The 17,747-nt window shown below is 38.9% G+C and overlaps 1 protein-coding gene across 2 annotated transcripts in view; it reads left to right on the forward strand.

The window, feature by feature from the left end:
• LOC134538445 (rab3 GTPase-activating protein non-catalytic subunit) overlaps nucleotides 1-17,747 on the forward strand; it is a 154,922-nt gene that overhangs the window by 83,056 nt on the left and 54,119 nt on the right. For both annotated transcript variants that reach the window (XM_063379772.1, XM_063379773.1), the window contains exons 13-16: nucleotides 7,548-7,752; nucleotides 8,247-8,324; nucleotides 10,689-10,889; nucleotides 13,856-14,135. In XM_063379772.1, the coding sequence (XP_063235842.1) occupies nucleotides 7,548-7,752; nucleotides 8,247-8,324; nucleotides 10,689-10,889; nucleotides 13,856-14,135 (764 nt within the window). The remainder of the gene's footprint in view (nucleotides 1-7,547; nucleotides 7,753-8,246; nucleotides 8,325-10,688; nucleotides 10,890-13,855; nucleotides 14,136-17,747) is intronic.

Genomic DNA, 17,747 nt, shown 5'->3' on the forward strand with positions numbered 1-17,747 from the left:
ATGTGCTGCCTTTTTGTTGATGGTGCTTCCAAAATGTGCTGCCTTTTTGTTGATGGTGCTTCCAAAATATGCTGCCTTTTTTGTTGACTGGGCTCTATTTTTAATGTTGTTTTGACTCTAGTATTATAGTAAATGGTTCTTGATTTGACTAGCGTATTATTCCATCCGGTTCATGTATATAAGCGAGTTCTAGACATCAGGTCGCTCAGTTTGTTACTGACGTCGATGGTGTAGGATCACCTAGTTTGTTTCTTCTGGTGCATAAGTCACGTAATTACCTGTTCTTGTGAACTCGATGGTATCTTTACCGTCTTTAACGTCGAACTCGATGGAGGTTGTACCATCGTCTACGGGAACCCCGATGTCAGCGTTGACGAAGAAGGAGCAGATCTCGTTGGTAACGACGACGTCAACATTGTAGGAGACTTCAACAGTCATGTTACCACCAGCAGAAGAGACATTAATGCCGGTAGATCTAGCTGCACAGGAAAACTCGGCGAACGCTGGTCCACCATCGATGGAGACTTCAATGGGTGCTGATTCGTCAACAACTAACGAACATCGGTGCTGTTACTGCGACAAGATTTTCTCAAACATCAGCAATGCTCGTCGACACGAGAAGAGAGAATGTGCTAAGAACCCTCCTCGCAAAATGTTTGGCTGTGGGTTTCTATACAACAACGATGCATTGATGTTCATAAGAGTATGCCTGGAGATGGTACTATTGCAGCAATTTCAGTATCTGGATCGGGTGTTAAAGGCAAAACCCTGGTATCCTTGTAGCTGCTGTGATATGTCGTTTGCATTTTCTCATGATGTACGGAGACATGAGAGGAGTAAATGTACAAAGAATCCTTCTCGCATGAAGTTTCGCTGTGATGAGTGTAATGAATGGTTTACTCGAATTGATAATTTGCGTTGACATGTGAAAAACTGTAAAGGTTAAGTTCGTGCGCTTACTGCTGAACTACCTACAGAAATTTTTACTCCTCGCTTTAGATTGGAGACTCGAAAGCATACAAGCAAAAAAACAGATGCACAGCAACCGATTGCTATGGCATCTGGACATGGAACTAAACCTAAGACTGTGATCGGTGCTCTACAGGTGAATGATAATGGCTTCTACTTGACGCAGTCTGCATTTCGTGGGACATTGAAAGACTACTATTATCTAAATACGCTTAGTGAGTCGTAAGACATTTGTAATTTTCTTGACGATATCAGACAGAACATAATCAATCAGCTTACTGATGATGTAGCAACAAACGGACCTTTGAAATATAACTTGTGGTTAGACTGTATATATGGAAAGCCATATCCGTTCGATGGCAAAGTGAAGAAGTGTGCATTCAAGACATCGGCTGCAGTAATTTACAGTTCTGACGATGTGAAGCAAACTGTTAAACACGGTATCCAGAAACTCTGTCAAGAAGAGGAGGACTATGTCAGTAAAGGTTCTGGTTGGTCTCTGTCTAGTATTAACTGATTGGAGCTAAGAATTAGTGATTTCGTGCCTATGCAGGGCTAAATGTTTATTAAAATTGCTGGCTTTCGCAAGTGATCCTGTAGTAGAATAGAAATTATGTAATAATTATTATGTTTGTAAATGAACTTGTGGTATTTTATTTCTCGAACCTGACACTTTTCTGGTATTTAAATTAAATTTATTTTTAGCTTCGTCCAAAAATTCGAACCAAGTATCGATTCAATATGTAAAGTAATGTGTGATTTTTTTGGTGAATTTTGGAATCTTTCCCGAATTTCTAGGTCAATATCCAAGATGGTGGTCGTAATGGCTTATAGGATGATGGTTGATTTGGAAACTATGCTTCTTTTAGGACTTTGATCATTATTTATTGAAATTGATATTTTTTACATAAAATTAAGATGTTTTGCATCGTCCAGGGATCGAACCAAGGATGGGAATTGATCGAATCAATCAGTATATTTATTGCCAATTTATTTGATGAACTTCGGATTTTTTCCCGAATCGCTAGGTGTCCAAATTTAAAGATGGCGGGCGCCTAAGTAATTATAATTGATTACTCTACTCTAGCTTGTAAAAATTACACTAACATGTTGGTGGCATACTTTAGTAGCTGAAAATAAGGTGGTGGCATCCAGCAGACAAAAACAATATGGCGGACATGACGCCATACCAGTTGACAATATATACCTTGGTACTGGTGGAGGGAGGTCAGTCTGTGGGTGGCTTCCGTGAAGGAAGGATCTGTTGTTTTTTATTTTTTGCTCTTACCGGTTTCGAACCAAGGATGGGAATCAATCTAATCAATCAGTATTCTGATAAGTTAATTTCATTAAAATCGGGTAATAAATAAAGATTTTTAAAATGGCATCCATAACGATAATTGATACAGTGGTGACAATTCTAAATGTCGGGTGTGGTGTAAAATGTTTTTATTACTTTTTATTGAGAATTTTTTTAATATAATGTTACGATCGCGCTTGGCTGCAGTGCTTGGCATCGCCGCGCTCGTACGGCCTGTCTGCGCCCCCTTCCACCTGCATCCTCTCCCTGGTATCTCGTGTCATATTATCGCGCGACATCCTGACCGTCGCAGCGCGCACCTGCCTCAGATCGAGTTACTTAAAAGAGGCCGCACTGCGGAATAAAATGACTCAGACATGTTTATCGGCGCGTTTTGTGGGAACCCGATGCTTGTTGCGTTTATCGGCGTTCTTTGAGCAGCCGCCGCGTCCTTCGAGGACTCACGACGCGTTTCTGGGCATTTCGACGGCGAAGGTCGCGCGATATCTCGGAGACATGCCCGATTGTTCTGGATGGGAACCCAAGGGCTATATAAGGAGGTTGGGCCGACCTTCAGTAGGAGTTCAGTGGGGAGTTCTCCCGCGGCGGAGTTTCCGGGCGATAGTGCCGCGGGTGCGGCAGAGTGGCGAAGTCCTTGGACGAAGGATCCAGGGCAGAGAGTCTGAGTGGGGAGTTCTCCCGCGGCGGAGCTTCCGGGCGATAGTGCCGCGGGTGCGGCAGAGTGGCGAAGTCCTTGGACGAGGGTTCCAGGGCAGGGAGTGAGAGAGTTCAGTGGAGTCGGGAGTTTTCCCGCGGTGGAGTTTCCGGGCGATAGAGTCGCGGGCGCGGCGGAGTCCCGAGTGAAGTTGCGAGCGAGTCGTCGCGTGGGATCTCGGCGAAGAGTGTGACGGCAGCGGCGGAGTGCGGCGACGGAGTCCCGCGGCGGAGACCCACGAGGGGTGCTGCGGTCAAAGTTGCGCCGGAAGTGCGGCCCAGCGAGGTGTGTGAAAGAGTGACTGGGGAATTGACATTTCTTTAAGTGTAGTTAATTATTTGCCATCTTAAAAGATTATTTGTAAGTGACAAGTAGTGGTAATAAATAAAACTGTGTGTGTGATAAAAATCTTTAATTGGGCTATCCTTTACGAACCCGCAGGTAAATCGTAACAATATTAATAAATTACTGGTTTACACTTGCCGGAAATCAAACCGAGGACCGAAAACAATTAAGTAACTAAACGTTTGAAGTAGGCAATTTTTTAAATTTTTTTTGGAATTTTTTCGGAATTTCTAGCATTGAAATTATGGATTTTCAAGATGGCAGCCACAACGAAACATGCAACATTAATATATTACAATATGGTGGTCGTAACGTAAAGTGTAACGATGACATTGTACTCAACCGAGAAGGCGGGCGTGACGAAACATGCAATATTTATAAAATCAAAGATGGCGACCGTAACGATAAGTGCAACAGTGGTTTTTAAGTAATATTTTATTAAATTTTTATTATTTAATTTGATTGATTAATGTTTTTAATAATTTTTAAAAAATTTCCCATATTTCTAACATACAAATTACGGATTTTCAAGATGGCGGACATGGCGTCATACTAGGTGACAAAATATTTTGAAATGAATTGGTGGGGGTCAGTCTGCCTGCAGCCACCATGAGGGAAGGATTGGTCGCCATTTTTTTTTGCCCTCATTGGGTTCGAACCGAGGACTCCGAGCTCCATGTCGATAAAGTATGTTTTATAAATATATTTTTTAAATTTTGTTAATTGAATTTTTTTATAAATTTTAAATTTTTTTTCATTAAAATCGGATAAGAAATAAAGATTTACAAGACGGCGGCCGTAACTGAAATTGCAATGGTGACGTCATAATCCTAGATGACGTCAGAGGCTTATTGGAGGCTGTAGACATGGATGCTTAAGCCTCTTTTAGGATTTTGTGTTCTTTCTAAGACAAAAGAGTTTTGGGTTTTTTCGAAATCTTAATTTTTGAATTTTTGAGTAAGGAAATGAGAAATTTGTCCTCAAAACTGTCATTTTTGAGGAAATTTTTGTGTCCAAGATGGCCGCCGTGACGTCAGAGCAATTGGTCATTGACCCGGCACCGGCACCACAACCCTGAACCCTGCGCTCGGAGGAACTATTACATACTACTGCTTTGCCTCATGAATTACGGTTGTAAAGTGGGCCGCAACCAAACTCATATCATCGAATTTACGTGGAATATTCATGAGAGACTTACCTTCTTTAAAGGCTCAAAGTTAAGTTATAATTACGACAGGCAGCAGATAATTAACTTTTGTAATTGTGCACATCTGTGTCTAACATTTATAGTGTCTGTGTATAAGAAGCGCAAGAAATAGTTTATGCATCACAGTTATATTGACCATTGCCACATCCATTCTATACTAGAGCGCAAGCTAATTGGCAGTTTATACTAAAGTGCAAGCTAACATGAAATGTCAATTTCATTAATTTTAACAGGAAAATGTTCCGTATTGAGATCTATCCACTTTCCGCCCCTAGACCTTACGGACGGAACATGACAAATGGGGCTTATTGACTTTCCAACATACCATTCCATTCCAAACGTTGACGAAAAAAAAGCAAATTTTGTTTTTTAAAAAACAATGGACCTGTGATTCAAATTACTATTCCCAATGGAGGTTACGAAATTTCCGATTTGGAAAGTTACATCAGAGAGCAATTACCAGTTGTTGCAATGCTGGTTTTGAGAGGGAACCCGAATACTCTGCAATGTAATATGCATTCTAATTACGATATTAATTTTATGGAAAGTGATGCGCTTGGAAGAATGATGGTTTTGAAACTTAGATTTACGTGGCAGATCGAATATACAAGTCAACACAATCAGCCAATATTTACACCATATCGGTCATATGAATGAATACCAATGTTGTTAGTACCAGCTATTTAATCAAACAACCTAGCACAACCATTCACGAATTGTATCCTAGCTTCCCACCTGGTTATAAGGTGATTGAAGTCCCAACATCTATCAAATACGTTCTGGTCATTGTGAAATGAATACACGAGTTGTTGGTGAGGATAGTTGATCAAAACGGGGACCTGGTTGACTTTAGAGATGAAGAAATAACGTTACGTCTGCATTTAACACAAATGGGAGTGAAATACTTTGGCATTCATAAAGGCTCTGGCGGTGTCGAAGCGAAACCCAGTAGTCAACGAGTTGCCAAGTGGTTAACATGTAAAAATATACTTTTCTTGAGAAGCTAGGCTTTAAGGTGTACCCAGATGGACTCGAGCATTCTACAAGTTGACCAGCCGGTGCAGTTTAAAAATGATATTACTAAAACATAAATCCACATTTACCGTCCTTTTGTTTCCGGCTCATATGATTTAAGTTCTGAAGTACAAAATACTGATATTTATTGCTTACCTTGCAAATTCCTCCTACGAATTCGCGGAAAATTCATTAACTAGACGGCTAGGCTGCTATGTACGCACAAATTATTAGAAATTAAATTTTACACATGTTTAACAGAATTGCGTATAAAGTCAGTAAATTACAGGCTTTCTCTGCCTGGTTCGCAGCCATTTTCAGCAACTACATGCACATGTCGGTTGTTTTTTAAAATAGCTTTTTGGCGCTACATTCAAAAAAATTTTGACAGTTGTTCTTTCACGCGGTATATAATTTGTTACATTGTTCTTTTCGATTTCGCTGTACTGATTTTATTAAATGTTTCACGGACTTTATAATTACCTTGTATACTAAGTTATACGTACTTTTGTTTTGTTTTCTGATCTCGTAAATACTTATTATTTAATAAAAATTACCTTATGCTTAACAACACATAATTTTATTATTATTATTACTATTACTTACTACAGAATAAATATAACTTTTAAAAACACTCAAGGAATATATTAAAACGTATGCCTATAACATACTGAACAGCATATGCCTATATGCTACCACATTTTAACAAATAATGAAGACTTAAAAGCAACCACTTTACGAATAATAAGAGGTATAAAATAAATGAAGACCTTTATTACTATAGGTATAAATGCTTTAATAAGTGAAATACTTAAAAAAGAATAACTTTACTTATATATTTTTTTGAATACTATACAGAAATATTACTAAGTATAAAGAAATACTACACAGTAAAAAAAATTATTTCTTTAAGCTATAAGAATACTTCTAATAAATATGTCTATAGCCCGAGCACCTAGTGCCACGCCCCCTCGCCACGTGGTCCCACACTGCCAGAACATTGGAACCCATTTGTTAACAGTGTCCCAGAACCAACACGCTCTCCCTTCTAACAACAGCTGTGGAATATTATTTTAATAATTTTTAGTTGTAATCACAGATGATTTGTTTCATACAACAAATGCATGTATTATGTTACAGAAAACAAATGTATATTTATATTTCTCACGAAATCTTCGTAGTTTCATCCTTTTTATATTTTTTTCCTTTCAAATATTTTGTGAGTGAGTGTGTATCTATGAGTAACGAATAATAAAAAAAAAGTTATTTAATTTGAAATGTCGTATTGAATATCAATTTTGTCACTAATGTACAATATTCCTCTAATACTTGCAAAACCCGACGACACACTTGATAGTATGCTATTTTTTCGTATTTGTTTCGTTCATTCATAGTGTTATGTCAGTAAATATTGGTTTTAAGTGCATGTTGATAGTTAATTTTTGATACATTCTGTGTTGATATTTCTACTTGATAATTGTTAGCTCTCAGTGTGAAAATCTAATGTTACGGAACTTTGTTGATTTCCATTAGCATTAACCATGCTTGATGTCAGACAAAGTATGTACTGCCAAGTTTTATGGATTTTCATTAATCATTATCCTGTTCAGACTATGGAGTAGTATGTATTTATTACGAATACAGAGAATTAAGGAAGTCTCAAACTCAAAATCTGTCTTTCATACCACAGATATTGGTCATATAGCTCTTGTAATGATAAGGCAAACCCTTTGTAAAGTATTTAATATAAATATAAATCCTGAAACTTATTATAACTTTTTAATTACTAAGAGGTTTGCAAACCTGTGTAATTTTTAAATTACTTGGCGGATGGATTATCTTGTTAGTGTATGAAAGTGGTGTTAATTATTATGTAGTCTAGTATCTGGCATAAACTCTTTATGGTGATTGTTTGAGTTATGAATTATGTACATAAATTTGATAACTGATGCCTGGAAGTTGGCAGCACTGTAGCTGTCAAATTGATTTTCTTTCAGCACATGTCTTCGGTGTTAAATGCTCCTGAAAGGCAAATGGAGAGGCTTCTCGAAGTAATGGATGTAATATCTTCAATTTGTGAGAACTCGAAACCAAGCAATCCCGAAGCCAGGGTTGCTTTTGCAGACGACGAAACGTCTTCGTTGTCTGACTTCCTGTCGAGTTTCGACCTGGAGGGACTGTCGCACACCAGCACAACCACTGGTATACTCACCGCTCTCAGTTTTCAAAACAACCATCTTAATAATACCATATTAATATTTTTTTTTAATTTGAAACATTTTTATTTTTTGGGAGATTGGTTAGAATGATATGTTCATGTCTTTGGATCTTTAACAAATATTATTTAATGTATTTTTCCTGCATATTTTATATAAATTTGGCATGAAAAATAAGGATGTAATAAAATTCTGTAGTATATTATTGATGAGCCAAAAAAAAGTTTAAAATGGTTTGAATTATTTTTATATTTTACATTTCTAGAAGTATTGAACATTTTTCTGCAATTTAGAGTTAAATATTTTTTAGTGGATATAATTGTTTTCAGCACTTATGTTAAGGTATTAATAATTTTACCCCAAATTGTTTTTTTTATAGTTACTCTTACTAATGAACATGATCATTGTAAATGATTGACTTTTTTTTTTTTTTTTTTTTTTTTGCAAAGTATTGCTTACTGATGAGAGCATGTTTTTCAGGCACTATCAACACAATCGCAGAATACCAACCTGTTTTTCTGAGGAAAGATATTACAGAAGATAAGCTTACCAGGGTTGGTAAGTATTTGTACCATATTAACATGCATGTTTTCAACATTACAATAACATCTGTACAATTCTTAAAAATCCTAAATATTTATCTATATTTAATTTGGTGAAATGTCTGCAATTACCCTTTGAATTAAAACCAGCGCAATTGGCTTGAAGAACTATTTTTTTTCTATTCGCTTGAAACATAACTTGATTACCCGAAAATGGGCCATGATTTTTTTATGGGTGGATTTAAAAGTGTTTAAGGCTCTGTCTGGCACGCTATGTTATTTCTTTTTCTTGTCATTGCTTTTATTTGAGGGCTTTTCCTGTTTATGATAGCACGTTTACATACTATTTTTATCTAAAAAATTTTTCATCAGATATTTACTAAAAATATTATTTAAGGGGCCCGCCTCGTCAGGGGTGTATGTGTGTCAGTGAGGCGGGATGATAAGCGCGACACTCGCTGGTGCTTCTAGTGTGGTGTCTCCTCTGGACTGGCATGCAGTCTTCTCCTCGTCACAGGATAACTGTGCGACCGTAACATTATATGGCCGAGAAATTAAGATAAAGGGGTATTGCAAGACTTTAAAGTGCTTTCAAGAATCTTTACTGGTTGTTTTACACCTAAAAATTACTCTGAAAAAAGCGTTTTAGCCATTTTAACTCTTCTAAAAATTCAGTTTAAAAACTTAATCCATAATCAAAAGTACTTTTTGGCCTCAGCTAACTCTTAATTGCTTTTCGTAAGCAGACCCTACTCGGATATCTTGAGTAGTTAGGAAATCACGTTTTTCCTGAAGCTCTGCGCACCGTATGTGTGCCCGGGTAGGCAGAGCCCTGAATAGCTTTAATAAGTCGTGCAAGTGTTAATAATTATTATGATCACTTGTGTGACATTTTACAACTAAAAAGTAACGTTTATTAAATATCTTGTGAGAAAATCGTTTACCAAACAACAAATACAAGAAAGATCATCAATCATCATCATCGTCATCATCAACTTCTTTCAGACTGTGGCCAGGTCAGCAGTGTAAAATGCCTGCATATTCCTTTTTCACTTCACCATTCCTCTTCCTTCATTATGTGCCAGACTTCTCCTCTCTCCGACACTCCTTTAACTCTCTGCTCTTCCCATATCTTCCTTGGTCTTTATTGGGGTCTTCTTCCTGTGTACTTAAACTCCGTTATTTTCCTAGGCAGCCTCTCTTTCCCTATTCTTTTAGACATGGCCATATCATCTCATTCTTGTCTTTTCAGTGACAAGAGAAAAGTCTTGACAAATTTTTAATGAAAGCCCTTAATAAATAATGGTAATGACAAGACAAGATTTTAAGGTTTTATTTTTAGTTCAATTTCAGTTTCAAAACAGATGATTTCTGTGTTAATTTTTTTTATAAATACTGTTTTATAATACATTAGTCTGAAACAAATACCTTCACAACAAAAAATAAATAAATAGGTGAGCATTTGTGATTTAAAATTGATTCGATAAGAAATGCACAATGAAACTTATTAAATTAATTTTTCTGATCTATGCACTGAAGTATAATTTTTGTAAAAAAATGACATTCCTGGAATTTAAAACATTAAAAGATTATTTATTTTGTGATTTTGAAGTAAGTTTAGGTTGAATGCTGCTTAATTCCATGATGTAACTTGCATTTTGGTGCTATTATGGTGTATTAACTTGCATATTGGTGCAGGGCCCCCACATGGCCGGTGCTACCGTTGCTATGGCAACGGGGCCCATGGGTCTAGGGGGCCTGCAAAGGAAAGAAAAAAAAACTTATAACAAAAAAGTAGACAATTTTAAATAAATCATAGAAAACAATGAAACAGTAAAGCCTAAATTCAGTTACCGATGAAATATTACACCAGAGTAATATTATTCGGAATATGGTGTGCGTACAGAACGTGTCTGAATCTACAAATGTAACAAAACCACCACCAATTGACGTGACACCATGTTGACAGTGCAGAACACTTACACACATTTATTTGCCATTATTCAAAATAAATTTACGTTGACAATCGAAACACTGACTTAAAACTAGCTTTAATGTGTTTTAAAAATAATTGTGATAAGGTTAAAAAATATATAACTGAAACAATGTACATAAAGGAAAAAAAAACATTTTTTTATCTCTGTTAGAAAAAAATGGGGTGGCATCATGACTTCTAGCAACGGGGCCCACAGAATGATGTGGGGGGCCTGTATTGGTGTTATGCGGGGTACTGACATGCTTTTCGGTGTTATTTTGGTTTCATCGCAACTTGCTAGGTATAGCGTATAGGTGATCTCGTGCCTAGTAATAACAAGGAAACGAAGTGTAAGACACCTGGAAGTGTAAGACAAGCCTGCATGGACCTGCGTGCTGTGCGCAGGGGAGCTGCTGTTCCGAGGCGTGCTGTGCAGCGAGGGCGACGTGCAGGAGTGGCGTGCCGCGACGGCCGCGAGCCGCGTCGAGCCGCGCGACCTGGCCCGCCTGGCCGTGGCGTTCTGGCTGAACCGGCGCGAGGGCGCCGCGCTCCTCGCCGAGATGGCGCGCTTCTCCCAGTTGCTGCACGCCATCTGCACCCTGGCAGGTCGGTCGTCCCTGCCGTGGCTTCTGCCAATCCTGGTTTCTTATTTCAAATATACTCATAATTATGTACAAATATCGAATATTTTTTAATAAATTTAATATACAGTGATACTTTTTTTTCTCACTTTTAAATAGTCTAAGCAAACTTGAGTCAAAATACAGTAAATTTAAAAATGAAAGGACTACGTACGGAACCATAATAGAGTGGTGTAAAATGCAAGAGAATAAATAAAAAGGTAGCAAAGCATTTTCTGAAACCAGTTAAATTTTATGTTTGAAAATTGTTTTGTTTATCCAAATGATTATATATATAATACATTTTTTTAATAATAACCACAGATAATTGGTTACTTATTATAAACATGTATGTACTATGTTGCAGAAAGCTTCAATCACCCGCGGTTTGGGCGTCAAAACCTGGGGTGGGGCTAGTTAAGTTATTGATGTTGAAATTGTCCGGGAGGCCCTAGGCTAGCTTGAAGTCTAACAGATGGCTGTGTTGTTGGGTCGACAGCTCAGCGCGCCACTAGGCTAGAAGACTAAGAATATAATTCAGTGGATCTGCAGAGTTTCTTACCAACATACTGTACTTATTCCTGACTATTACTAATTACAATTGATGAATAACGGTAGATGGTTTTCGGAACATGAAGTTAACATTAACTGTAGTTTTCCCTATACATGAAAGTGGCTCGTCCAGATAAATGATGCTGTTACTCTTTAAAACATGTTACACATTTTGCTGTTTGTTGGTCTTTACGGCAGTCTTGTGGATCCAATTGGAGGCACCCAATCCCGTAAGTTTTCAATTTAACCATGGATCGGGCTCGGCTGTCAAAGCTGTAAATTTACATTACTTGACTTTGTTGATGCCACAAGACATATGTGCGACTAATTAAACAAAAATACATTGTTTACTGGAGTGGGCCAGTTCCCTAAGTTTGGAACCTCATGTTGCAGTCACGTGGCAAAGTGAAATTTAAGACTGTCAGACTCTGGGACGCATGGGAGTAATAAAATGTTTGGGTACATTGAATTATAATTACAATTACCAGAAAGAAGCTGTCGGAAATCAAACAGAACAGTGTGTCTGCCCCGGGCCATGGTCTGATCAAGACTGCCAGAAGATAATGGCACTAAAACCGTACCCAAAAAATGGTAAATAGAAAAACCTTATCTATAATTTAATAAAGCTGTTGAACCGTCATGTCTGTTCATTGAAAATATTTGACAAAAACTGATTGAGGGTGATGTAAGGAGTGTTACAGAATACAATAAAACTGTTTTTAAAAACTTTGTCTGTCTATTTATCTTTCTGTTTGAACACGCTTATCTCCAAAACTACTTAATGAAATTTCATGGGATTTTCACAGGTACCTAACTTGAGCGTAGCTTGAGGCAATATATGTGCTTTATTTAATCAAAATCGGCTCACAGAAAAATGATATCTTAATTTCAAGTTATAGGAGTCTTCTCAGCTTAGTACATTTCATAGAAAAGTCAAAAGATGGAGCTTCATTAGTTTATTTTTAAAAGTTGCTTGCTTACAGAAGGTTTCGGATGTTTACCTCAGTGACACAATCATCATGGCGTAGTACACCAAAGAACCAATACAATAGATAACACTGTTAGTATTTTTTTTACCTTAGTGACATAAGTATTTTTGTAAGTTTACATCAGTGATAGAATTAAGCGAATACAAACTAAAATTGAATTTACTTATCTAGGATATATGGATTTACTGATTTCGCTTTGTATTTTGATATTAAAAACTTAATGCAATTGCTTTGTTTCTTTCGATAGGTTTTATTTAGATTTAACCTTTTTGCTAGAAGAAATAAATTTATTGTGTTTGCTTTGTGATTTGTCTACTTATTACATTTTGATAAAAAGTTTGTCATTTTTGAAGTTAGAAATATGCAAATTGGTGTTTAGGCATCTGTTTATAAATAAAAGTCAGTTGTATCAGCATTTTGGGAAAGTCATCAAATATGAGGATGGGAAATCCCATTGGGCACATGGCTAGTATTTACATAATATTATATGACACACTTGCCTTAATATAAATAGAAAAGCCTTATATTTAGATATTATTGTATGGCAAACTTGCCTTTGTAAAATGTTTTTGTTGCATGACTTATTAATTTAAATAGTTTGTCATGCTTTTGTATACTCTACTTTTTAAATTAACTTACTTTCCTTGAATAGGTTTTGTTTTTATGAATAACTTTACCTAACAAAAAATGCTTTTTTCACATAATCGTCATACACCTACTTATCAAACTGATTTTAGTATAAAATGTGCGACGATTATGCGACAAACCATGTTAGTTAATTTAAGGTTCTTTTACAATTGCTTTAAATAGGTACCTAATAATTAATGGATATTTTTAAATAAATAGAGTCATGCTAGGATTTGTTCCATGGCTGCCGGCCATGGTAAAAAACAGCAACTCTCCCAACCTTGAGAAAGTGGCGTGCTCCAGATTGCTATCACCCAGACTATGAAAACAGTTTTTTTCAAAAAGTGTTTTAGTGCATAACCTACACACTATAAAATGGCAGATGCAAGGTTCTGTTTGAATTTTCATTTTTGTTATGTCTAGGCCAGCTGTAAGGTTGGTGGAGGCTAGATTTTCTTTTTTTCTATAGGAAAATTGCTATTAAAAAATAAACAGGGGGTTGTCTGTAAAGTCGGTTTACGGACGATAATTTTACATGATAACATGAGTAGAAGAGAGATAGATGCGTCACAAGCCGATCGTGCCTCTCTATCTCTTGTTCCGTGCTCTCGCTTGCACGCTCGGCTCAGGTGGAACGTGACAATGAGTCATGCTTTTTCGTGCATACAGTCGGCGTTCATCGACTTATAAGACATTATCACGTCAAAATTATGCAGGGAAATATGAAATTTAGGTAATGGAGATGTTGTCAGAAGTCGTGTGGACACTCAGGTTGTTGTTGTAGGCACGGGCCGGGTGTGCGCGGACTACGGCGAGGTGTCGCAGTGGTGGCAGCCGGTCCGGGCTCAGCTCGCGGACTCCTCCAACCCCTTCAGGGCGCTGACGGGGGCCATGATCTGCTGCGCGGTGGCCCGGCGGATGGGGGACTCGCGGGAGCTGGACCAGGGCGCGGGCGACCCACAGAAGGCGGCCGGCGAGTGGGAGAACATGTCCCAGGACGTCTGCCAGTGGATGCTGCTGATTGGCCAGCTGGAAGACGTTGCTCTGCTCGATGCTTTCCTCAGGTACCTCTCCCGCCATCTTACCCCTCCTCCTGACTCCTTTGTCCAGGGCATCACTCCAGAGCGGTGGTCACATCCGAGTACATTGCTGTCAGATACGCGATCGTGCAGGATGCAGGGCCGAGACTAGCGACTGGGTACGTACCTCATCTAACACCTTGACCAGCACCATAGGGACTCCTTGTCCCTGATGCTATGGATCACGGCCGCCATGATGGTATTTGCCACGAGCTCGTCGTTTCTTGAAAAGCGACATTCCACAATTGCCTCGAGCCGGGTGTTGACAATCTTCTTGAGTAGCTGATCGTGATAGGTCCCAGTTCGTTTTATTGGGGTCTCCTCTCTCCTCCCTTAGGCAGCAACAAGGTGGTTGGTATGTGACAGAGCAGCCGGATGATGTTGAGCAATACCACCATGTACGCCAGCTGCCGTATTCTTGAGCTGACAGAAAAACCTCTTCACTTCCTCAACGTCTACCTGCTTCCTGATGTCGTCGGATCCATCACCAACGAGACCAGCTCGGGGATTCTTTGGCCCTGCAAAGTTTTTTGTCTGCCTCGAACCTGGCCTTAGGACGTATTGGGCCCTCTGGCATTGCTCTGTCCAGTTAGTGCTGTAGCTGGCATGAGATATTTGCTGTTCAGAATCCTTACTGTACTTTACATCTAACAGTTTACGAATGTTTTGCCACTTCCTCTGTACATGCAGAGAGTTACTATACGGAAAATCTATGTTCTACTCACGGGTGGTGTCAGTGTCATTAAACTTGATACCAGCATCATTATTACACTTGTGACACTTAAACCAATGCTTATGGAAAGCTGATACCAGATCACTGTAAATGCAAACTGTAGAATACATCAATCCAAATGTCTTAAAACTAATTACAGTGTTAGTGATATTGCTGGTATTTCCAGTGATATTCAAATTTCCTATGCGAGTTTGTTAGACTTAAATACAGGGTTTCTTTTCAACTAGTAAATATTGGTTTAATAAAAGTGTTTACCGTATTTACTCGCATAATGTCCGCAGTAATTTGGCTACATTTTTGACCAAAAAAATGGGGTGCGGACATTGAGGTGACGTCCGAAAAAAATTTTTTTTTCCTCAAAATATTACATGTTTTGTGTAGAGTAAAAAAAATTGTTCTCTGATATTTAGTTTACTAGTACCCTGATTTTACGTATGCTCACGGTGCCGCAGATTGCATTAGTAAAATCGCTGCTTCGTATAATTGGCACCTTTCCCTCGGCCCAGTTGAAAAATATTAACAACGGCAGCACACTACTTCGTAGAGCGCTGGTGACTGGCGACCCTCCACAGCGGACGTGAGAAATGTGACAGGTGTCGAGATAATTGGGTGCCAGCGATTAGTGGAAGACGCCACTCATTTTTTTTTTCTCTCACTCGCGTGTGCGCTCTTACGTTCAGAAGCTGCAGCCGGCCTACCTAAAATAAACGCTATAAAAGATATTTTTTTAATCTTTCATTGAGATGGCCACTAAGGGCACAGGGCAGATGTCTAATGTCTGCATTAGCCGGCGCCTGTCCCTTGCCCACTGTGTGTATAAAAAAAGTTACTGGCAGACGTCTGTGCATGCGAGTCCCCTCCTGCCCTGCTTGACTGAAGCGGGGGAAGGAGTGCAGAGCTTGGAAAAGGCTGAGCAGGAATTTTTAACAAAAACAAAGCAGTGGCTTGTCTTCCTGACATGTAAGAATTTATGTATGTCCATTCTGTTACAGCTGACATTTTCTTTACGTTGCGTATAATATCTTACATGAAAACAAAATTAAAGCCTCTCAGCAAACGTGGTGGGAGTATTGAGAAGGTGAAACCGTGAGCATGTACCCCCACCACTTCTCCGCTACCTCCCCTACTTTGTGACATAGTGTGAGTTGCAGCTGCTCTGGCTTGTGCTATATATACCCATCCCCTTGCAACTCGCGTGACGTCGCAGGCAGCTGCGCAGTAGAGTGCGAGTTTCTGAGTCCGGACGGTTTCACCACGCTACAAACCCTCTCAGCGACTGCTCCGGAGAAATGAACAACTCAAGGTCAAAGCATTGTTGACAGCGTTGGTAAATTTCCATCCCATTACTGTGCCTTTCAGGGGTGGCCAAGGTTGCTTTGTCTGGTGCGGACTTTATGCAGATTTTTAAAAATTCAATTTCAAGTATTAAAAAGAAATGTGCGGACATTATGCGATTAAATATGGTATTCATTAATGTGTGTGACAATATAACTCATTACCTCAATGCTGCACACCACAATTACTATATAACTGGTGATTAACATATAGGCATTTCAAGAGTTTTAAATGTAACAAGAGATTATGTAAATTAACAGCACTTTTTGTATTGCATGTGGCATATGTTTTTTTCAGTTATGAAGTGTTAAATAAATTTGGTTTCTGTTCGCAAAATAATTTAAACTTGGCTTTTAGTATACTCTAACCAAGAGGTCGTCAGACCGCAGCTCGTGAGCAACATGCTGCTCTTTTCAGAGGATTTTCAGCTCAACGACTTATTGTGCTGCCACAGCACAAAAAAAAAAAGCCAAACAAAATGAAACGGCACAATTACAACGCATGTCCTCAACCTGTGCTCGCGCCCTACCATCACACCCTCCGCCACCGCACTTGCCCAGGTGCTTTTTTTATTTTAATAAATAATTTAGGTTTTCTTATTTTATCAGTAATCTACTAATGTGCTATATCGCACTGGGGTTGAAAGAGTCATGCGTGTGTGAGCATCGACTAAATATGGGCGCCACCACGTGGACCCGGCTATCCCCTCTCAGGGTCGTGACGTAGCCCAAGTGCGACGAGGCTCGCAACCCCCCAAATCAAATTTAGCCTAACCACCTGCTCTCAGCAGCGGGCACGCTCCTTAACTCACGAGTGGTTTCTAGGTGTCCCCACACGCCGGAGAACGGGAAGGAATCTCACGTGGTTGCTGCGTCCTGCTCCGGGTGGCGATTGAGATAGACTGGCGGTCGTCTAGGTGTCATGACCGCAGGAAGCTTCGGGTTTACCGTTAGGCAGCGGAGGAACTAAGTAGCAAAGCAAACCCCTTACAGCTCTTCACACAAATTTAAACATATTTTCCCTGAATTAAAATTACATAAAAACGTCAATAATTTCTACTTAAGTTCAAAAAATAGTATACCCGCGTTGGGTAGTTCTGAAACCTGCCGCTCAGGGCGCTGCTCAGTCCTTATGTCTAGTCCGTTAACATAAACACAGTAGGAAACAGTAAAACAAAAGATAAAGAATGACATTTAATTATTTAAATAGTAATTATGTTAGGGTTGCGTGGCACAGGCTCTATAAATGTGCCTCTTGCAGGGCGGAGAAACACACACGCACACACACTGGTTCCTGATGGCGGGAGGTTCGAAACAGGGAGAAGATGGGAGGGGTGGGGCCAGGTGAGACGTGAGGCACATCGGGCTTAGGGAGGGGGTAGCCCCGGTCGACATAAATGAATACCTACCATATTTGTTTACTTTAACATGATTTTTTCCTTAAGTTACCTTTATTTATAAGACTATGTTGAATTTGTGAATAAAATATTTTGATTTCATACATTTTTTTTATCGGCTAAACATTCTTTG

The sequence above is a fragment of the Bacillus rossius genome, chromosome 13 (assembly GCF_032445375.1).
Source record: "Bacillus rossius redtenbacheri isolate Brsri chromosome 13, Brsri_v3, whole genome shotgun sequence".
In the NCBI taxonomy this organism is placed as follows: Eukaryota; Metazoa; Arthropoda; class Insecta; order Phasmatodea; family Bacillidae; genus Bacillus; species Bacillus rossius.